Source organism: Phycodurus eques, chromosome 8 (genome assembly GCF_024500275.1).
Source record: "Phycodurus eques isolate BA_2022a chromosome 8, UOR_Pequ_1.1, whole genome shotgun sequence".
Classification (NCBI taxonomy): domain Eukaryota; kingdom Metazoa; phylum Chordata; class Actinopteri; order Syngnathiformes; family Syngnathidae; genus Phycodurus; species Phycodurus eques.
The window spans coordinates 3,643,594-3,667,066 of record NC_084532.1 but is presented as its reverse complement, the minus strand read 5'-3'; the positions used below and the strand labels follow the sequence as shown (position 1 = coordinate 3,667,066).

General features: G+C 40.6%; 1 protein-coding gene across 1 annotated transcript in view; it reads right to left on the bottom strand.

Annotated features, from left to right (window-relative positions):
* Nucleotides 1-23,473, bottom strand: part of adcy1a (adenylate cyclase 1a) — a 100,418-nt gene that overhangs the window by 4,747 nt on the left and 72,198 nt on the right. The window contains 4 exon segments of the mRNA XM_061683629.1: nucleotides 3,029-3,153; nucleotides 13,721-13,835; nucleotides 14,218-14,316; nucleotides 15,862-16,008. Coding sequence (XP_061539613.1) covers nucleotides 3,029-3,153; nucleotides 13,721-13,835; nucleotides 14,218-14,316; nucleotides 15,862-16,008 — 486 coding nt within the window.

Sequence of the window (23,473 nt, the reverse complement as noted above, 5' to 3'; positions counted from 1 at the left end):
AATTCATGGATAACATCCATCCTTTTATTAGACCAGTCTAGAGTGTTGAGTCCACACCACCTCTCCCCCTAAATCAGCCGAAATAGGCTCCAGCTCACCTGCAACCCCAATGAGGACAAACGGGATTAAAAAATAAATAAAAATGGATCGATGGACAGGTGAGAATATAATGAAACACATAATATCTGGCCTAGAGGTCAACAGATTTAAGTCTTATGCTGACAGATTTGACAGTCAGCACTTTTAGATGACACTCCAAGTAAATCAAATTATTGCAGAAGACCCACTGAAAGATTGTATGTAAACAAATCATTATATACAGAATTTCAAACTGTTAGAATAGCACTATTTGGGCCTAATTTACGATAAAGATTTTTTGCATGCAAAAATGGGCTCAAATTTGATTGCTCATGCACTCATGCTCATGTGTGGAAGCTAATTTACTAACTGGTTGCACCCAGGATTGTGCCTGCCAAACTTGCCAAATTGCTGTGCCGTTCATTTTGCGCGTTCTGGGAGGAGTATATCGCTAGCGTCGGGCCGAAACCTTTTTACAAATTATTGGCCAAGAAAGGGTTAAAAGTGTCTCGCTCTCTTTGATGATGCAATGTTATGGCTCAACAAACTTGGTAACTTGATGGTTTTGGAGTTGGGAGGTTTCTGCCTGACGCCAGCGCTATGCACATACATTGTAGATGAATTTAGAAAATGCAATGTGATTTATCAAAGCTGGCACAATTTACGATGGCTGATGTTGTGTGTTTAAATACTGCATTTGAAAGGCAGGTGCAAACCCACATGCACAGCAGTGCTAGCGAAGTGCAGACAAAATGAGAGGCAGCGGAAAGAACTTTTCAGTTTGTGCGATAGTATAGCAAAAGATATCGCAAAATATCATCCATTGAGCATTGCAGTTTTTGAGCCTCTGAAATATACTGTATGATGGCTGAATTGGAGCCAGTCACAAGAAGGAATCATGCCATATCTCCTGACAAAACTCCTTTCAACTCTGCATTTCCTTGAGTCTGGGTCATTCAGCGCACTGTGACAACTGGTGCTGTCCTCAGGGCAGTTTTTCTGGTGTGCTGTGCCAAATTTGAAATGTAATACTACGCAGGATGCGCATATACTGCACATCCAATTCACACGCACTTGGGTGAGTTAAATCAAAACAAAACATGACTTTTATGCACTGCTGGCTTTCCCAAAAAATTCAGAGTGATAGATTTCTTTCCTGTTACCATTTCGTCTTGTCTTCTAATTCCATCACTTAAATCTTCATTTTGTGCTCTCCCAAATTTTCCATGGTGAAAGACTTTAGAGCAGGGGTGTCAAACTCATTTTTGTCACGGGCCACATCGTATTTCCACGTGGAGGGCCATTATGGCTGCAAACCCATACGAATGTATGATTGCCTCATATTATTACATATACACAAATTAATGGATAATTACTTTTGAAATCAAAAGCCAGTAAAAACTTTTAATTTAAAAGTGGGGGTGATAACAAAAAATGCTTGCAATATCTCAATATTTTTAAAAGTGGAGACAATTTAGAACTTGGTATTTTAGCAAGAAACACAAAGTTGATGCACACTCTCGCGGGCCACATAAAATGACATGGCGGGCCGGATCCAACGTAAAGTGCACAAACCTCTTTTAAATACGGCAATTTCCACCACTTTTGCCAAGAGCATGAACAATCTGTGAGTGCCCACTCTGTGGAATCTTACACTACATTCCAAATTATTATACGAATGCTATTTTTTTAATCTGATTTTCCTAAACAGTTGATGAAAATAACTACAATTTTCAAGTCATCAGCTGATAGAGTATTATTTGTATGTTTTTTAAGCAAACCTCCCAATGACCTCCCAATGAATTTTTTTTTTTTTCAAAAATAAGAAAAAAAACATGGACTGTTTCAAATTATTATGAACAACAGAATTTCAAGACATTTTATAGGTTGAATTTGTTGAATAACAGCATAAGAAAGTCATGTTTATTGAAAACAAATGCAAATGCTCTAAGTGCTAGAGGACTCTGCATCTTTTTGCACAATTGTTTTTTGTCAATGTCTTTATGTCCCCAAAGTGTTCTGTAAATTGACTGTCTGTTGTACTAGAGCGGCTCCAACTACAGGAGACAAATTCCTTGTGTGTTTTGGACATACTTGGCAAATAAAGATGATTCTGATTCTGATATATTTGGAATCTGTGAAAAAAAACCTGGAGAACAGCCACACAAGCATGGAAAAAACATGCAAACTTTAACTTTAACCCCCTTATTTGATTAACTGTGCTGAAATGTGCATAAAGATGATTTTCCTCAGAGAGTCCCAGGTGTTTAAGTGCGTGTTCTTTGGACATGCACTTTTAAGCATCCAGACACCCATCTATTATTTTTTTCACCTTTATCCTTTTCAGGGTCGCAGGTAAGCGAGAGTCCTTGACTGGTCGCCAGTCAATCACAGAGCATTCATGAATAATAATGTAATTACATTTTGTAGAATTAACAATTCACACTCACACCTATGCATAATTTAGAGTCTTCAATTACTTAAAATGCATTTATTTGGAATATGTGAGGAAACCGGAGTACCTGGAGAATAGCCACACAAGCATGGAGAGAACATGCAAATTCCACAGAAAAAGGTCCAAGCAGGGAGTCCCTTCCTTGAGAACCTCTGTCTTCGAAGCAGATGTGTTACTCTAGTGGGGAATACTCCATCCATCCATCCATTTTCTGAGCCGCTTTTCCTCACTAGGGTCGCGAGAGTGCTGGAGCCTATCCCAGCTATCAACGGGCAGGAGGCTAGGTACACCCTGAACTGGTTGCCAGCCAATCGTATCAACGGGCAGGAGGCGGGGTACACCCTGAACTGGTTGCCAGCCAATCGCAGTGGGGAATACTCCATTTACCAAAATTATAAAATGCAATGTATTTTCTGAAATAGTCACACTACTTAGAATGAAGGTGTAGGACAGGAAGAGAGTTGTTATGATATAGGGACTGTGTGCAGTACGTACCTGTATTTTCCCTTGTACTCCAGTACTGTCCATTCGGCTTGCTACATTCACTGTGTTTCCCCAGATATCATACTGAGGCCTTCTGGCCCCAATGACTCCTGCCACCACTGGACCCACATTGATTCCTGAACACAAACAAAAAAAAAACAACAATGTGTAATGAATTTCCCACTGTAAGTTCATTTTTACAGTAGACCACATTAGAATGAAAATACATTTACTAATCAAATTGTTCTAATGTGTTCTACAAAAAAATTAGTAAGAAGAAGTAGTTGTATTTTAGATTTTACACATCACCCCTCAAATTTTTGGGGGCTTGGTCGCAATTTAATTTTAGAAAGGCATCAAAGTGAATCAAATAATTATTTGATTCTCTGCTGATTTTGTAAATTTACCCACTTATAAATAATTACCGGGCTCTGATGTTTTATGGTAGCTATGTTTTAAGAGAGAGAGCTAATATCACCCAAAAACTTCAGAAAGGTCACATTAATATACCGCAATTTCTCATGCATAATCCGCACCCATGTATAATACGCACCCCCAAAGTTGATCTCAAAATTCTGGAAAAGGCTTCTACCTATGTATAATGCATTTTTACAATGCATAATTTTGCTTCTACCCATATGATCAAAACATGAAGTCTTATCTGTATTTTGTTAGTTTTTTTTTCAAAGAATTATTCTTAAGTGAAGCACTTTATTTGAAGACGGAATGCTTTTTTTATATACTAGATCATATTTTGAAATTCATAGCGCTACTTTTATTTCGTAAATTAGAAAACACACAGTTATGCTCATATGTTTGATTACCCAGGCAGAATTTGTAAGATGAGTACAATTCGTTAAAGAAAATATGAAGGGCCAGGGAAAACACATTAAATTTTAATGGGATTCAAATTAAACAGTCAAGCATTGCAGAAAAGCATTATCCTTAAACAAAACATAACCATAAAGAAATTAATGATGGTTGTTTAGTCATCAGTCATATTTAAAAAAATAATAATAATATTTCACAAATTCTGCCAGGGTATGTAAACTTATGAGCACAACTGTACATATATGCAGTCATACTTACCCCTTTCATATTGGAATGAAAGTGTAGGCTACACTTTTTTTATAACCACTAGATGGTGGTGTCATTTTGCAATGAAAGTGTACAGCTTTTTCATTACCTCTAGATGGCGGCATACATGTATAAATGTGAAATGTGGTTTTTTTTCCCATTTGCCTCTATACCTATGTATAATGCGCACTATTGACTTTTGACAATTTTTGGGGGGCAAAAATGCGCATTATACATGAGAAATTACAGGTAAATGTTTAAAATTTATTTGCATGAATAAGGTCTCTCCATTACACACTCCTTTGTTGCCTTGGCGTTATGTTTGGAGTCATTGTCAAGTATGTGGGATCCATGGGCCCCTCAATGCTAAAGAACTAATTTGCAGTCTTACCTTAATCTTCTCGAAATCATTCAGCTGTTCATGGGCAAAGAGTGAGTGAGACAGTTATTTTAAGTGAGTAAACTGAGAAAATCAGCAAGAAATTAAATAATAAACCTCCCCCGCATACTCTATGTTCTAAAAGTATATTTTCAGTTAAAAAAACAAGTCACACTTTATTACAAAGGTGTTGATTGACTATATCACAAGCGGACTCTCCTGAAGTAGGAAGGTGCTAACTGCAGAAGAGAGCAAAGACAGTACAAAGACATAATGTCAGAGCTGCCAGAAAGTCTCTTCCAGAACAATTTGGCAAAATTTGTGTGAATTTCCATGTTTTCAAATTTTGTCAAGAACATTACTATGGTACAGTTATTGGTGTATATTATTTAATAGGATCAAAATAATTCAGCATACTGTTCAATTGCACAACAAAATCATTACTCTATAATCGTAATCGTTAATAAATTATGGCTTCAATATTTGTTATTTTAATGTTTTTATTGCATCAACCTCGGCACGGTGGCCGACTGGTTAGAGCGTCAGCCCCGCCTGTGTGGAGTTTGCATGTTCTCCCCGTGCCTGGATGGGTTTTCTCCGGGCACTCCGGTTTCCTCCCACATCCCAAAAACATGCATGAATTAAAGACTCTAAATTGCCCGTAGGTTTGAATGTGAGGGCGGATGGTTGTTTGTTTGCATGTGCCCTGCGATTGGCTGACAACCAGTTCAGGGTGTACCCCGCCAACTGCCTGATGATAGCTGGGATAGGCTCCAGCACGCCGCGATCCTAGTGAGGAGAAGCGGCTCAGAAAATGGATCAAAGTATATGAGATTTCAATGTGCCATTGTCAAAACTATCTGAGTCTATGGATTAATTCGACTTTACCAATTCTGTTTTCAACCTTGGTTTAAAAAAAAACGAAAGCAAGTCTATTAAATCAGATTAATCAGATCTCAAAAGTCAATTAAAACTCAGCACTCTATTTTGCAAACAAACAAATAATTTGCTGATAGATTTAATTGCATAGTTTATGCATGGACAATAGTTTAGATTTCTAAGTTTGTGAATTTACTTGTATAGATGGCTTCTCTTTCATGCTATTGATATTATATATTTATATTTCCTATATCCACTATTGCTGCTGATATTATTGAAACCTCTAACCTGACCCCGTTCTCAGATGATGTTTCCAGTGACGTATTAATTCATTTCCGGTTCAGAGGGCGTCTTGTGAGGCCGTGAATTATTTTACATTTATATCTCCAGACGTGAATTAATTGGCTTGTTATTTTGTTGGTCAAACTTGGTTACTCTCTGCTATAACGCAGTTCCAGCCAGACCTTTATGACAAGTGTACTGTATCACCCAATCACTTATTTTGGTGTTTTTCAACTTCATGACACGATAGCTTAGCAATTAGCATCATGCTTTACCATCTTTGCCTACCCACTACTCACCCTCACGTTGTGATAACGCAAACGATATGTGTGTAGCGGACATGCTCCCCGCAACCTGAGGTGACACAGTGACTCCCCACGTGAGACTACCACATGAAGACGCCTAGTGGACCCTAAACTAATTAACATCTACCCTAGAAATCTGAACTCCCAAGCATCAAAGGCCCCCAGATGTTTTCACCAGACCATCTGTCTTTGAATAGGAACAATTGTTGGGACAAGGCGACACCCGCTGGCATTGAGAGGAACTGCAAAGCCGAACCGGGGACTCTCATTTGATGTTTAACCAAAGGAAAATTCCTGTTTTGATATTTTACGAACTCTGACGAATTATTCCAAATGTATGCCATGATGTCTGTGTCAGTGGGTCAACTTTACAAGCGCAGCTGCGAGATTTTGAGAACTGTTTGTCTTGATTTGACTCCAAGCAGCATGAAATGTGATTTGAACCATAAGCAGCTGATTTCTCCAGACTAAAGTTTAAACAGTCACTCTATATGCTTGACCTCTGAGTAAAGAGTACAAAGTTGGGGGTATTTTATATTAATATAGATTTTTAAACCCATTCTATGGGTCAAAATTGTAGACCAGGTTCAAGCTGATGGGTGTGGTCTTGCCTGGTCCTCAGTGCTTCTTCTACTTAACCCGTTCTTGGTTCTTCACTCTTGTCTTGCTATTAGCTCCTCGGCTACGGGGCGGCCTCCGTCCACCCCTCCTCTTTCTTTGTTCGGGCACACGGCTCGGTAACCGCGGGTCTTGGGGATGGAGACCCGGCTTCCCAGCCTCTGTGGATCGTCGCTGCTAAGCCTGCAGAACAGTTGCTGCTGAGCAACTAGATACGCTTCCAGTCAAATGTGAGTTTTATGAACTTGCGAGCGGATCCCTGACCCAAGGCGGGGAGAGAGACGGTCATATTCTCCCAACGAGGCGTGACGAACAACAATTTTTCATCTTCCGCAGCTTTTTGTTCTGTTTTTGTTCTGTAATGTTGTCATACATGTACAACCCTTATTCTAATGTTGCGACACTGAGTGAAATGTAAATTATAACAGAATTCAATGATTTGTAAAATCTTTTCCACTTATATTCAATTGTGTATACTACAAAGACAAGATATTTAATATTTATAAAAATGAACGTTATTGTTCTTTTGCAAAGACAGTATTCTCTCATTTGGAATGTAATGCTTGCAACATTACATGCCTGCAACACGCAACAAAAGACAAACACCTTTTTGGAACAATCCACAGGTGAACGGGTTAATTGAAAGAAGGTGAGTGTCATGATTGGGTACAGAAAGAGCACCCCCAAATGTTCACGAGCAAGGATCCCCATCCTTGCGAGTTGACCACTTTGTGAACAACCGCGTGAGCAAATAGTCCAACTGTTTAACAACAACGATTCTCAACGTACAAGTGCAAGGAATTCATGGATTTAATCATTTACGGTCCTTAATATTAAAAGATTCAGAAAATCTGGTGAAATCTCTGCACATAAGCAGCAAGGCCAAAAACCAACATTGAATGCCCGTAACCTTCAATCCCTCAGAAGGCACTGCATTAAATACTGCCATCCTTGTGTAAAGGATATTGCTATATAGGATATTGCCCAGGAACACTTCAGCAAACCATTATCAGTTCACATAGTTCGTCGCTACATCTACAAAAGCAAGTTAAAACTCTACCATGCAAAGCAAAAGCAATAGAACAACAGCACCCAGAAATGCCGCCGGCTTCCCTGGGCGCGAACTCATCTGAATATGACTGATGCAAAGTGGAAAAGTGTGCTGTGGTCTGACGAGTGCACATTTCAAATTGTTTTTGGAAATTGACGTTGTGTCCTCCGCGCCAACAAGGAAAAGGATTTAGATTGATCTCGATTGTTATCAGCGCAAAGTTCAAAAGCCAGCATCTCTGATGGTATGAGGAGTGTCTTAATGGGCATGGTATGGGTAACTTGCACATCTGTGAAGGCACAATTAATGCTGAAAGGAACATGCAGAATTTGAAGCAACATACTGTATGCTGCCATCCAAACAATGTCTTTTTCAGGGACATCCTTGCTTATTTCAGCAAGGCAATTCCAAGCCACATTATGCACATGTTAACAACAGCAGGTCTTTGTAGTAAAAGAATACGAGTACTATACTGACCTGCCAGCAGTCCCGACCTGTCTCCTATTGAAAATGTATTATGAAGCATTATGAAGTGCAAAACTACGACAATGGAGACCCTAGACTGTTGACCAACTAAAGTTGTAAATCAGGCAACAATGGGAAATAATTCCACTTACAAAGCGGCAACAATTAGTCCTCAGTTTGCAAACACTTACTGAGTGCTGTTATAAGGTAAAGAGATTTAACACAGGGGTAAATATGCCCCGTCACAGCTTTTTGGAATGTGTTGCAGGCATAAAATTCCAAACACTGTAATTTCTTGTGTATAATACATATTTTTTCCCCCCCAAAAATTTAAAAAGTCAATGGTGCGCATTATACATAGTTATAGGGGAAAATGAAAAGAAACTTTCCCATTTTATAAATGTATGCCGCCAACTAGAGGTTATGAAAAAGCTGTACACTTTCATTCCAATATACCACCGCCACCTAGAGCAGTGATTTTCAAACTGGGGGGCGCGCCCCTGAGAGGGAGCTTGGTGTTATGACGGGGGGTTGCGGGGCAACCATGAACACTTTTCATTATTAATTTACACCAAGCAGATGGACCTAATTTTATTACCGGGCAACTTAAAAACACCACCAAAAGAAGGCTGTTACAAAAAATGTAAACAATACAGGAACAAATTTTCACCGCTAGCATGAAAAAGTTTGTGAGAGGACTACCCATTAAACGCAAAGCAGATGACAAATCAACAAGTAAGCCCACCAAAGCAAAGACACGAAAATATGCTGACGCCTATCTTCATCTGAACAACAATGGGTAATGAGGAGAGACCACAGTGTGTACTGTGTCTCAAAATACTGGCCGCTGACAGCATGAAGCCCAACAAGTTGAGACGTCATTTGGAGACTTCACATCCCGAACACAAAGATAAACCCACTGATTTCTTCAGAAAAAAATTGAAAAAGTGACTGTCGTGCACAACAGAGTTTCTTTACTAAGGCAGCATCAGTGTCATCAAACGCCCAACTTGCCTCCTTCAAAGTGGCATGCAGAGTTGCTAGGTGTAAAAAGCCTCACAACATCGCTGAGGAGTTAATACTTCTCCTATTGATATGGTTGCCACCATGATCGATGAAGTTACAGCAAGTAAGTTATAGGCATTTCCTCTGTCAGACAACACTATTGCGAGGTGCATTCATGACGTCAAAAGACACAGAGGAGCAGTTTAACGACAAAATACGAGATACACGTTTTGCTCTGCAGATGGATGAAGCGACTGACTGTAACAAAGATTGTTTGCTGATAACATACGTCAGAAAGATGAAGATGATTCTGATTTATTGATAATGACGACTTGATTTTTTGCAAACATGTAACCAACAGAGCAACTGCGGACGAGGTGTTTAAAATTGCAGATACGTACCTGAAAAATGACTTTTTGCCACACTTTGTGAAGAAATGGGCTCTGATCACAAAGCAGTTTTGTTCCACAGCGACTTTTATCCCGGGTGTTTGAACTGCGGGATGAGATCCGAGTATTCTTGAAGGAGGAGGGTCATTACCCTCTTACCCACAAGTTTGGAGAAAACAACTTTGTCATGAAACTTGCATACCTCAGTGAAAAACTCTTTCGAAAACTCAATGTACTAAATATGCAGATCCAGGGTACCAACACACACCTTCCACACCTGGCAGATAAAATCACATAATTTACTAGAAAACTACAGATGTGGGAGCAGTGAGTGAAAGATGGGAATATAAATTCCTTTGAGAACCTGAAATCCTTCATCAGTGACAGCAAGCTGCAAAACACAGTGATCACATGCATCAAAAATCATATCTCTTCTCTGAAAAAACATTTCCGGAGATACTTCCCAGAGCAGGATCCAGCAAAATATGACTGGATCGCCACACCCTACTTGTGCAGTTACCTCAATCAAGACCAAATGCAGGTCAAGGCTGGACATTGAAAATGAACTTCAGGTGGCTGTCTCAACAGTTGTGTCCACGATTAGAAAAAAATCTGCAGCACAAAGCAAGCCCACACCAGCCACTGAAATGACTGCAGGAATTAAAGACGTCAAATTTTTGCAGAAAAAAATGTTTAGGTTTTTGTTTATTCTTGGTGGCTTGGTAAACTCACCAGTGTAATTTTTCAACTGTAAAAGTGACCACTGCAGTGATTATTGGAGTTTTTTGTTGTTCATGTTTTTGTTGATTCTCAAGGAATAATATTTGCAAGCTAAGCGTATGCATATTTATTGAAAAACTGTGTGTGTGTGGGGGGCTGAAAATAATTTCATTTCCAAAGGGGGGGGGGGGGGAGGTGCAAAAAAAAGTTTGGGAACCACTGACCTAGAGTTTATAAAAAAGGTGTAGCCTACACTTTCATTCTAATATGACAGGGGTACACATGACTGCATATATGTACAGTTGTGCTCATAAGTTTACATACCCTGGCAGAGTTCGTGAAATATTGTTTTTTTTTTTAAATACGACTGCTGACTGAACAACATCCATCATTAATTTCTGTTTGGTTATGTTTTGTTTGATATGATAATGCTTTTCTGAAATGCTTGACAGTTTAATATGAATGCCATTAAAATAAAATTAAATGTGTTTCGCCTGGCCCTTCATGTTTTCTTTAAAGAATTGCACCCGTCTTACAAATTCTCAACACAACTGTATGTTTTCCCATTTATTAAATAAAACTAGGGCTGTACATTTCAAAATAAGAGCAAGTAAATAAAAAGAAAGTATTACGTGATCAAATAAAGTGCTTCACTTAGAATAATTCTTTGACAAAACTAACAAAATACAGATAAATACTTCATGTTTTAATCATATGGGTAGAAGCAAAATCATGCATTGTAAAAATGCATTAAAAAAATACATGGGTGCGTATTATACTTGATTTATTACGGTACGTGAATATTTGCAAAAAACAAAAAAGAAAACAAAAAAAAAACAATGTTTATCAGTTTAAACATTGTCAACTCACGGTGGACCAATGAAATTCATTCATTCATTCATTTTCCATACCACTTATCCTCACAAGGGTCGTAGGCATGCTGGAGCCTATCCCAGCTGACTTTGGGCGAGAGGCGAGGTACATACCGAACTGGTTGCTAGCCAATCACACAGCACATATAAACAAACAACCATTCGCACTCACATTCACACCTACGGGCAATTGACAGTGTTCAATTAACATACCAGATGTGCTAATCAGTTGACCACCGTGCCGCCCCAATGAAATTGTTCACATTAAATCAAATGCACTCACATAATCATTCAGTCAGCCATTTGTGCATTATGTACTCACCCTCATCATGATGTACACAACGAAAATGCCTACGAAAGTGGCTTTCAAGTTGAAGGCGATTGTACTGGCTAGTCATGATAGGAACTAGAGCTGCTACATGGAACTTTGGGATTAATAAATCGATGATAAGACGGAGACAGCAGCGTGAAGAACTGACGAAGTGCAAAAAGATGACAAAAGCTTTCAGAGGGCAAAAAAACTAGAAAACAATCTCGAAGACTGGGTCAACACACAGAGCGCAGACGGCCGAGGAGTTTCCACTATGCATATTTGACTAAAAGGCAAAACAATCACCACCAAGAAGAAGATTTAAGATTTTATAGGTGGAGCGCTGAGATTTATGCGATATCCGCTGTGATTTATGCGATAAAAAGGTCTGTCCATCAGGGCATGGACGATTTTGTGTCGGCAACTACTTCCCGACTACAAGGAAAACATTTTAACATTTCTGCAAATTCACTCAGACGAAGATAGCTGAGTATTCCATTGGCCCACACGACATCATAAATATGGATGAGGTACCTTTGACATTTGACCTACCTCTCACTCGGACTGTCAAACGGACACGCAAATCATCTGTTATGCTGAAAACAACTAGCCAGAAAAGAACCCACTTCACTTGTGTTCTGAGCTGCAAGGCATTGGGACAAAAGCTTCCACCAATGGTCATTTTTTTTAAACGGATGACAATGAACGACTTAGGCAAAGGAATCGTCATGAAAATCAACAAGAGAGTGGGGATAGCGGAAAGCCTTATTGAAAGAAAGGCTGAGAGAGTGCTATGGCAAGAGCAAAACAAGGCATTGCTCCTTTTGGATAGGATGAGGGTCCATATAAGTAATTCAATGAAAGCAGCCATCAAAGATTCCAGCTGTGATTCCCAGGGGCACAACAAAGTATTTACAGACATTCGACATCAGTGTAAATCATGTATTTAAAGTGGCACTCCATGTTGAGTGGGAGGCTTAGATGATGAACTGTGAGAAATCAGTCACAAAAAAACTGTCTGACTGCGCAGAGCAACTTTTGCTCAAGTCTGCCAGTGGATCCTGACAGCGTTAGAGCAGTGTCAAGACATCCACTATCACCAATGAGTTTCGAAAGCCTGGACCGCTGTGTGTAGAGGAAGACGGCACAAGCTCAGAGGCGAATTTGTTTCAAGACGAAAGTGACAATGAAAGCGAGCCTGGGAAAATGTTGGATGAAGCAATTCTGGGTCTGTTCGACTGCGACACTGAAGAAGATGACTTCAGCGGTTTCAGTTCGCAGGAGGAAGAGGGTGACGATTGCGCTCAATAAATATGCACTGTCTTTTGTTCAATTTGGTTACTGTATGCCGGGTTATAGGCACTGTGTATTGTTGAATTTGTAAATTAACACGAGCACGTGTAAATATTTCATGTTTCAGTGTACACCTGTGGCTTATAGATGCGCGTGGCTTATATATGCACAAAATAAAATGGGAGGAAAAATTAAGTGGGTGCGGTTTATATTTCGGATATATATGTATGTTAATATGTATAATAATTACAGTAAGATGAACAGGATTTGCATATCATGGTATTCTATTTTTATTTACACAATGTCCCAACTTCATTGGAGTTTAAATCATTGAATAAATTAGATTGACAAACATTGACAAGACAAGGCGTCCCTGTGTGTCAAATATGAGTCCGTTCAAAATGAAAATACAAGACACATTGCAAGCTGGATTCAAACCAGAGACTCACGGTCCAACTGTATGCCTGTAGCATGGCATTAGTGTTCTACAAATGTGATTGTCACTAACAAGATGCTTATCATCTTCCTGTGTGCACGCTGCACTTTCACATTGCAACTTACAATACATTTCAGGTTTCAAAGTAAAGGACCAACAAAAGAAAACCCTCTCTACTTCCTGCTAGCTTCTGGATCTCTGGAGTTATAATTTTGGTCGAGTTGGCTTCAGCCTCCTTTTTACTTTGGCAATTATTGAATGTGTTTTTCGGCATGTTCAGGAAATCCAGTCATTTGCGAAAAATAAAAACAGCAAACAAACAAAAATGTGTTTCTGCAAAATTGGTTCACACATAACAAGGTCTCTCTTCATGGAGCCGTACAGTCTGGAAACAGGATGGCACTGTGTACACCGTACTATGCTGTGACTGAACAAGGGCTCCTGTCGCAGGCTCCCCACAGGATACTCAGCACAATGGAACCCAGAACTACAGGTCTTATTATGACGAGTTTCCTGGACGGAACGCGCTCTCTCTGATGCATTTCCTAGCAGACCTACTGGTAATTAGTGTCAATAGTGTCCAGTGCAATAGTTCAGAGTGTTTTAATGTGTGTTTCACTCACCTACTCTAAGGACAAAATCATTATAAGACTGGTAGTTAATTGCATCCAGGACGTCAAACATCTCAATAGCAAAATCTGCTACTGTGCATAGATGTGAAGTGATGGAATTCTTTGCCTGTAAAACATGATATGCACAGATATGAAACACACACAAGATTACCCCAAAAACCCCACACATAATACACAAACATTACATGCATGCTAACGAAGGATTTGGCCATTCAAAACCAGCATGATTTTGCTGTTTTGGAGATAAATATTAATATCTACAGGTTTGTGTTTTTTTTTTTTCCAAAAGACCCATTTTGGTTTGTCAGCTCTGCGGAACTTCACGAATGCAGAAGGAACTGATGTTACAGAGCCCAGTAATCCCCAACAGTGGATTTGTGGCGTGAAACGTATAAATAAAATAAATAAATATCGACAAAATAGAATAGAATGCCCTGAATAGACTTTTATGACATTTCATTATTAAATCATAGATTCATAATGTTCACCTTTAAGCCAGCTGTAGGAACGAGCCCCACCGCAGCCATGTATGTACTGCCAATAGTCTTGATTTTCTCAATATCCTGGTAGCACTCTTTATCCATCAGCTAGAAAGAGAGACAGGGGGAATAATTGGCAGCATTCTAATACAAAATATAACTCTTGCTTATGAAAATGAACAATTAACGATTTCATTTTTTATATTTTCAACCACCAAAATGGTTTTAAACTACAACAATATGATGCAAGTGGTCGGCACGGTGGACAACTGGTTAGCACATCTGCCTCACAGTTCTGGGGACCGGGGTTCAAATCCCGGCCCCGCCTGTGTGGAGCTTGCATGTTCTCCCCGTGCCTGGGTAGGTTTTCTCCGGGCACTCCGGTTTCCTCCCACATCCCAGAAACATGCGTGGTAGGTTGATTGAAGACTCTAAATTGCCAGTAGGTATGAATGTGAGTGTGAATGGTTGTTTGTCTCTATGTGCCCTGGCTGGCGACCGGTTCAGGGTGTACCCCGCCGAATAGAGCTAGGATAGGTTCCAGCAGCCAGCGACCCTGGTGATGATAAGCGGTAAAGAAAATGGATGGATGGATGGATGGATGATGGAAGTGAAGACTCATCTGGGTGGAACGGTGGACCTCACACATCGACCTCATCGACCTCACAGTTCTGAAGACCCGGGTTCACACCCGGCCTTGCCTGTGTGGAGTTTGCATGTTCTCTTGGTGCCTGTGTGGGTTTTCTCCGGGTACTCTGGTTTAGAGCTATTATACCTGTAATTTTACCTTACCTATATGCTCCTCAATTTTTTGTTATTGGGGTAAAGTGATATCACTGTAAATATACACATAATTTTTCAGCATTTGATATGGCCACATCTATCAGGGCTCTACACTAACCTTTGCACTAGTAGCACTGGTGCGACCAATTTTTAAGGAGGTAGAGGATGACCATGGTTTACTGTAGTTTTGTGTGACGATTGACAGTGACTCGAGATATCCATCCATTCTCTGAACCACTTATCCTCACTAGGGTCGCGGGTGTGCTGGCGCCTAACCCAGCTAACTGCGGGCGGGAGGTGGGGTACACCATGAACTGGTTGCCAGCCATTCACAGGGCACAAATAGACAAACAACCATTCGCACTCACATTCACACCTACGCACAATTCTTTAATTAACCTATCATGTCTGTTTTTGGAATGTGGGAAGAAACCGGAGTACACGGAGAAAACCAACGCAGGCATGGGAAGAACATGCAAACTCCACACAGGTAGGCCGAATGTGTACCCCAGTCCTCAGAACTGTGAGGCAGATGTGCTAACCAGTCATCCACTGTGGCCGCCTGACTCGAGATATGGTATGTGCAAAATATTTTACTGTGAACAAGAAGTTTGTCTGCGACAAGCAGCGGCAGACAAAACAGGTCAACATACTGTACATACAGTTCATACGCACGCACGCAAGGACAAACGTATTTTGTAAATTATCAATTCAACCATTGTTTATGAGATGCTGTGACACAGAAACTTCCATCTAAAGACAGTTTTAAGGAATAAAATGTATCCCGTAAAAGAAATTAATTGAAAATGCTTTCTTTGCAACTCTGAATTTGATTAATGACATAAATTAAAGGTAAATTAAGGCTTTCACCTCATCAAAGTCAGCAATGATCTCATTGAGCAGCCTCAGACACTCAACGCCCATGTTATTTCCATCCAACTCGATGTAGAAGTCATTGAAGTTGGCAATTGAAGCAAAGAGCACTCCAACCTGAGCATAGGACTGATAGTACAAGTCCTGATGGGGACAAGGATTAGGAGAGTGATTTTTGTGCTTGGGTTATGGTCAGACATTTAACATAGGCAAAAAACAAACAAACAAGCAAGACCAATGCCCAAATCATCTTGCAATTTTACACATTTGGTGCGTGAAAACATTACATTATAATTTTGTGACAGTCAGACATAATTTACTGTGGTTAACAAATTTATTAAACTACCACCCTGTTAGGTTAATACCAGAGCTGTCCTAAATTAACTGCATTGGTAATTTCCAATACACCAGTAGTATCTCAAAGCTCTTTAACCGAATTGATATTGAAATGCTAAATTGTAATTATTATTCCTATTCATGAATTTTTAAATGTACAGTTTTATATGAAAAACTAAAAAAAGTAAAGTACATTATTATTTCTTGATTAAAGTGCTGGTTACATGCATTGCTGAACAGAAAAGGAGAAGCTAAGCCTAGTGAGAATTCAGTTTGAAATTCTTCATTCCTTTTCAAAATGGTAAAACATCAAGCGCTCACTGAAAATAAAAGACTAGGCATAAAAGCACTTCATGGTAGTGGATGTTCTCGTCTCGTTTTTGTGACAGATGCTATAACAAAGTTAAGCTTTGTTTGTAAAGTTATGCTATACTAGTGACACAATATACACTATCACTCAAAGATTGAAGACAATCAGTTCTATGATTTTGAAGTTTTCAAATTGCCAGATATTTTTACTATAGGAAATCATTTTAAATGATATAATTTGTAACAGGCTTAAACTGTCATATCTATAAAACCTTTATAAATTCATTAACATTAAAACCTCTTTATTGACTTGTTGTTTTAAATAAAATCTTAAAGATCCCCCAAAGTCATCCAAAAAAGAGAAGAGTATTGTCTCCTTTTCTGGTTTCTGGTTTCTAAGTCGAAAGAGGAGAATTCCCAGCGACGCACATTGCACACGCTCTCATGGGCCGCAGAGAGGCGGACTCTGAACTGGCGTAATAAGCAGCTGTGATGCTGAGACAATTTCACCTCCTTTGCCTCTGTTAAAATTCGGCGGGCTATTAATTGTGCTCCTGTGGTCGCCGAACAGTGTGTACACAGCGGTTCCCATCGATTGATGGCTAACTGCACTCTATACTGGTAGAACTAGGCCAAGTTATTATGAAAAAGGAAGTGGCAATTCTGCAGAATGGCCACTGCATGTAATAAGGGCCCTTGGTGTTTATGTAGTTGGGGAGGGGACTCATGGCAGAAAATGTACACCCAAGCCTGCTTTCAGTACAGGGGTAGTTTTTAGCCCCGCCCAAAAAATCCGGACAGCTGAGATGGGGGGAAAATAGTTTTAAACTATATAGTATCTCAACAATTCAATACTACAGTATATCGGTCTTTGTCTTAACACAGGTTTTAAGCACGTTATGTATTTAGAAACAAAACACAAAATGTCATTTAAGGGTAATGACAAGTTACTGTATTGCAAAACATTTGCTTTTGGAGGCGCCGCAGTCTAAAAAAAAAATCTCTCTCTACTGTATTGGCTATCATGTCCACATACTGTCATCAGGTAAAATCAGTGCAAAGTAAGGTGGTATTATGTTTTTTAAATACATTTTCGGAAATTGTTTACATGATATCACTGAAGAGAGTAGTGAGGACTAAAGGGAATCAGTCATACTGTAGGTGTGATATTTGGGTTTTATTTCTCATCTGGACTCCACCCAGTGAGTGAAAAACATCACATTTGGGAAAAAGATTAAGCCAATAATTCATTGTTAGAATTGTGAACTCATAAAACGATATGTCAGGAAAGGATAGCCGCCAGCTGTTTGCTGACGAGTAAATGCCATTCTGAAATCCCATTCTTCCAAATGCCTTGAATGTTTTTAATTATTTTGAAGTACACAGTTGCTGTGTTCTGAATAAAGTGGGCAGTTGAACTTTAAACCAGAGGAACAAGAGGAAGCCTTTTTGGCTGAAAGTGAATATGCCTGAAACTTCCTTCCTGACTCATACTGTAGCCTCCACTACACTAATCTGAGCCAAAGGTCCTGCATTTTCTGATGATGCTGGTAATTGTGAAAGGATCAGCGTGATCTAACACTGATTATAATTTATGATTTTTATTACGCACACAAGTGGTGTCACGATATCAAAATTCTGACTTTGATACTATACTTGCATAAAGTAGCTTGATACTGGTACTGCAACGATACCACGACAAAAATCTCAAACATTAGTAAAAACAGTGGAATGAACACTGACAAAACAACTTCAGATACTTTTATTTTTTTATTAATTAAAAAAAATATCAGTAAACAAAAAATTATGTAATAATGGAATTAGCCCAATCTTAGTCATTTTTTAAATAATTACAATAATGCCTGGGTTAGGGGTAACCCGAACACTAACCCTAACCCTAAACCATCAGTGCAAAAGTGCAAGCAATCTGTGCTGGTCTCCGGTCTGGTCGCCCCCCTTCTCTGCCCTGCCAGTTCGCCAGTTTTAATGCATCATACACCCATCAGTGGTAGGAGGCCAGTGGTGGGCTGGGCAAGAAACTGGCTCAGCAACTCCGTACACCAGTTGACTAACATGCATGTGATATGGTGTTCATTCACTAATACGTTCCACAGACACGCTATAGGCTTTAATTGTTTGTGCTGGGGCCACTAATAATAAAAAGTTATGTTAGGATATCAACTCACAGGTTTTTACTGGTGTTTAGACACTATAAAAGGCATCCCACCACACACTCATCATTGTGTATGATTGCATTTTATTTGATTGATTTATTTTTTGACCCAGCTGGATTCCTCTAGATACTTTTATTTTTATTAATATTATTGTTTTATTATTTTGGTTGGGATTGAATTGGACTTAAGGTAGCAGTATTTCAGTATTGAGGTTCCATGAGTATATTGATCTGTAGTGGCACAGTACAGCATAGTATTGATGATAGACTGGGAGTCCTGGCGGAATAAGAGCCGTTTTTGTGGCTCAGAAAATGGATGGATGGATGGATGCATCACTCTTCTTTTAGATGACTAAATGGAGGCAAGCTGGCAGTCTCTCACGTGGCAATGGTTGCTGGATCTTTAGTGCACAGGTATTTTGCATGCCAGTGTATCTCTGCTCATGTAGGTTAGTCAGTTCTTCACCTGCCCCAATTGTTTTTTTTTTTCCAACTCGGGTCATTTATTTTCTTACGGGCTGGCAGTGCCCACAGCGCCATCCTCAACATCTGGGTTCACAGTTGGCCTCAATCCTGCTCCACCACTTCATGAAATCTCTGCTGGTGACAGCAGTTTGGGAATAGGTGACTCATTTAAGACACATTACCTTGTGTATTAAATGAGCTGTATTAATACATTTGCATTGCTTTTGCTTTGCTTCCAACACTGTGGACCACGAGTGAAGTCTTTGCTCCGGAAATGAAATTTGCTTGATGTCAGGTCAATCTGCATTCTGATTCTCTGCCCATCATTATCTGTCATGTTGAGGAGCATTAGGATCACAGGGAACTCATGTCACCCACTTTGTGCAAGAAGTCCTACCTTAGCTGCAACAGAGTTGCATTTACGGGATGCTGCATTACAGAAGGCATTGAGACAGTACTGTGGCAATTCAGATGAAAGTCAGGATAGAAATTCCTGCTGGGCCTTTTGACCTCTTGGCTCTATCTTGTCCATTCTTGGATGCTCTTTGGGGCAGGTTTGTGGTTTCAGCAAGTGGACAGATGTGGTAATGGGGCTGCTATTTACAAAGGTAGGTGTTCTTGCTGGAGTGCTCACCTTCTTGGAGTTCAAGGCCTATTGTGCAGGTACTTTATTGCCTCCCTCTTCTTAACAGGTTTTAGGGTCTTGAATCTCCCACAGAAGTAAAGTATTTTCTGTGCTTGGGGTCTCCACAGATGAAACAGTATGCTGGTTCACTATTGGAATTTGTCATCTTGGTTCTGGCAAGCATTGCTTGTAACTTTTTCGTCTTTATCTCCATCCCGATCCTCGTGGTTGCGTTGATTTACTTTCAAGTGTGCTGTAGTTTCCCCACACTTGAAAAAAGACTCAGTTGGATTCCGCTCAATACTTGTCTTTTGTAGAAAGGTTAGTTGGGTTTGAATTGTAGTTGAGGATGCAGTATTTAGGTGACATAAGTAGAATTACGTATAGTGCACAGGACAGTATAGTTCCTACACGGCTTTTCATGAGTCTTTGGTCAGCATTGAGCTGTTACCGTATTCTTGGCTCCATTGCACACCAGTTGTATGCCAGGTGCAGCATTTGTAAACAGTCCAAAGATGCATGAGAGCGGGTAGCTTTGGTGCTAATTGGAAAATTTCGCCCGAAAAAAACCCCCACTATAATGGGAGTATCCGGGGGTTGACCGCGCCTTCCGGCGAGGTGGCCAAGCCCGCCAGTGGGGTAGCCGAGCCCACCGGTCTGGGCCACCACGTAGCTCCGCCCCTGCTGCTGTGATTTTATAGAGCAGTAAAAAAAAATAAAAAAAATAAGTGTTGATACACTCACCATAAACTTAATTAGATATATGTGCACAATCTGATGAGATCCAACAAAAAAAGAGTTGTATTTTAAACCTCAACATTAAACCTTACATATATAAGAATGCTTCGTTTGATTTTCAGAGAGGTGTTTATTTAATAATCCAAACAGCAACTACAAACATAAAATGTTAAATGAACACCTCTTTGATAGTACCAATCAAAACTGGGCACTACGGAGTATTTGGAAAGATAGAATTTTTAATCCAGCTCTTCTATATGATTTCACAGGATTGTGCAAGTGTACTTAATGAAGTGGCCAGTAACTGTCAGCCGTATTCGGTCATAATATTACATAATGTTAATATGTCTGCTGCAGTTTTTTACCGTGCAGACCTGGGGCCTCATATACTTGCGTTGATTTCCTACTGAAACATGGCGTACGTTCAAATCCAGAAACCGTCGTGAGCACAAAAATATCCAGAAGTATGAATCCAAGGACATTTCCTTCATTCATCCCATTCAACATGGAATTGAGCGCACGTGTCCTCCCTGTCCATGCCCGTATTTAAATATGCAAAGCATAGGTTAAATTAACCCTGCACCTGCGATCCCAATCTCTACACGATCGGAAGAAATAGAAAATGAGCAAGGCAGGGGAGAAAAAAAAATGTTCTGACTGGGAAGTGGAGACACTGCTAAATGAAGTGGCGGCGCAGAAGAAAATCTTGTTTGGCACGCAAAAGAGGCGTGAATGGGACAGCGTGTGTGCGGCTGTCAATACTGTGGCGTCGGAACACAAGCTGGACTAAAAAGGAAGTGGTCTGATATAAAGGTGGATGTGTAATGGAGGACAGGTTTCCACGGCCAAAACAGGCGGAGGAACCGGCGCAGAGGGCCTCATGCTGTTCGAGGGGAGAGTAGTTGCAATCATGGGTGACACCGCTCTCTCAGGGGTGGTGGGAGCACATGTGGCTGAATATTATGAACCCCAAGGTAAATACCATGTATTTTTATTACTTTTATTATTATTTTTATTACTCACAACAAATGTGTTCATTCGCTGCGTGCTACATGTTCGGGGGATTCCTCTCCCGTCCCTGGCGTCTCTGGTGTCACAGACGCGGAGCATTCGTCCACAGTAACTGGTGTATCCGGCGCAATTATGCCTGCTGCCCGCCCGACTGGCCGCGTCCTCACCCGTGCTGTGCTGGAGTCACAACATGAGATTGTGAGGGCAATAGGCGGCATAAATGATCACCTTGATCAGTTAATAGGTGTCCTCTCAAACATAAGTGATTCATGAAATACACTGGTTAACAAGTGAATTCTGAGTCCGTACTTCTTTTCCATTGTTGAAATCAAATGTTGCCGGTCCTGAATGGCCTCACTGGTTGGATTTGTAATGAAAGGTCCATCTTTTGGCTCGTCTGGTGGGGGGGGGGGATATGCTGCTCTGGCAGTGGTATAGGGTGCGGCTGTGCCACATTGTGGAGGACGCCGCACGCCATTATAATGCTGCACACCTTGTCAGGACTGTACAGCCGCATACCCCCAGTCCTGTCCAGGCAGCGCCACCGCCCCTTCAGCATGCTGATTGTCCTCTCAACAACTGACCGAGTGTGGGACTGGCGGTCATTGTACCTCCGCTCTTGCTCAGTCTGAGGGTTGGTGAGAAGGGTCATCAGCCAGCTCTTTAAGTGGGTAGCTACGGTCGCCGGGGTTCAATTATAGGAAAAGAGTCAACTACATCTACAGTTTCCATTTATTTTACATACTACTTAGATGGATCACACACTATTGTTGCCAATGAATACAGCAGTGCACTTGGGAAAAAGTGCAGCTGATTAGGACTTTTCAGACTTTATGCACGGATGTCATACTTTACGCAGAGGGGTTATTAACTTGAGTACTTTGCACACAGAGACAATCAGGGGTTTGCTAGAAAGAAAGAAGCTATATTTAACTCGCAAAAAACAGATAGTCACTACCTTCAACCACTGACTAGTAATGATGCTGTTAATACGGGATATAATTCTGGAGGTGCACGTGCTCAATGCGCATCAGGGATCAATATTAGGATAATTACACGAATAAGTGTACTCACCAAGAAGTCCCCCATCACGCAATGTGCCAGCTTGTAGTCTGTTCCCAACCATGCTGTTACTCAATGTATGAGTCATGCGTTGAACCAGGCCACCTCGCCACAATGTTAGTTAGTTGCATTTGCACATTACATATAATCTGTACATTGATCGAATAAAATTGTTTCCTGTTTACATATACAAATTCATCAAGTGATGGTCCTTTTATAGCAATGTGTGTGCAGTCGATACCTCCGATTACATTAGGAAAACAGGCTCTCGCTTCAAATTGCGCTTTAGTTTGGGCCTGTTCAACTGCATTGCATGGGAATTGGATATACCTGGCGGACAAGTGGATAATTCCGTCCCACACGGCTGGCATGCCTCGGCTCAGGGTCGACTGGCACAGTCCTGATCGGTCTGCCAGCTCCCTCTGGAATGTCCCGGTCGCTAGGAACCCCAGCGTGGTCAGCACCTGTGTCGGCACAGGCAGCGCATTTCTTCTCGCTGTGCAGCGCTCCAAAGCCGGCCGCAGCTCTGCGCACAGTGCTCGGAGGGCTGCCCTCGGGAACCTAAATCGGCTGATGAGCCAGTTGTCATCATTTGATAATAAATCCTCTGTCTTTGAACTGACGTTCTCTCCGTATATTGCACCGTTTGCGATGTCTTCCAATAGAGAGAAAGCAGCCATTGTTGTTTTTGGTATTTTCTGCATCACTTTGTGCATGCTTTTGTAGCCACCCGTTTCATCGCAGACACGCGGGTGTGTTAATTGTTCATCAGTGCTAATTGTTCATGTCTGTCTGTTGCGCATGTATTTATTATAACAGCTCCCCAGCATCACCTTCAGATGTCGCCAAAGCACCAAAAGCTGTAGAAACGTGCGTACGCCAGCCACGAA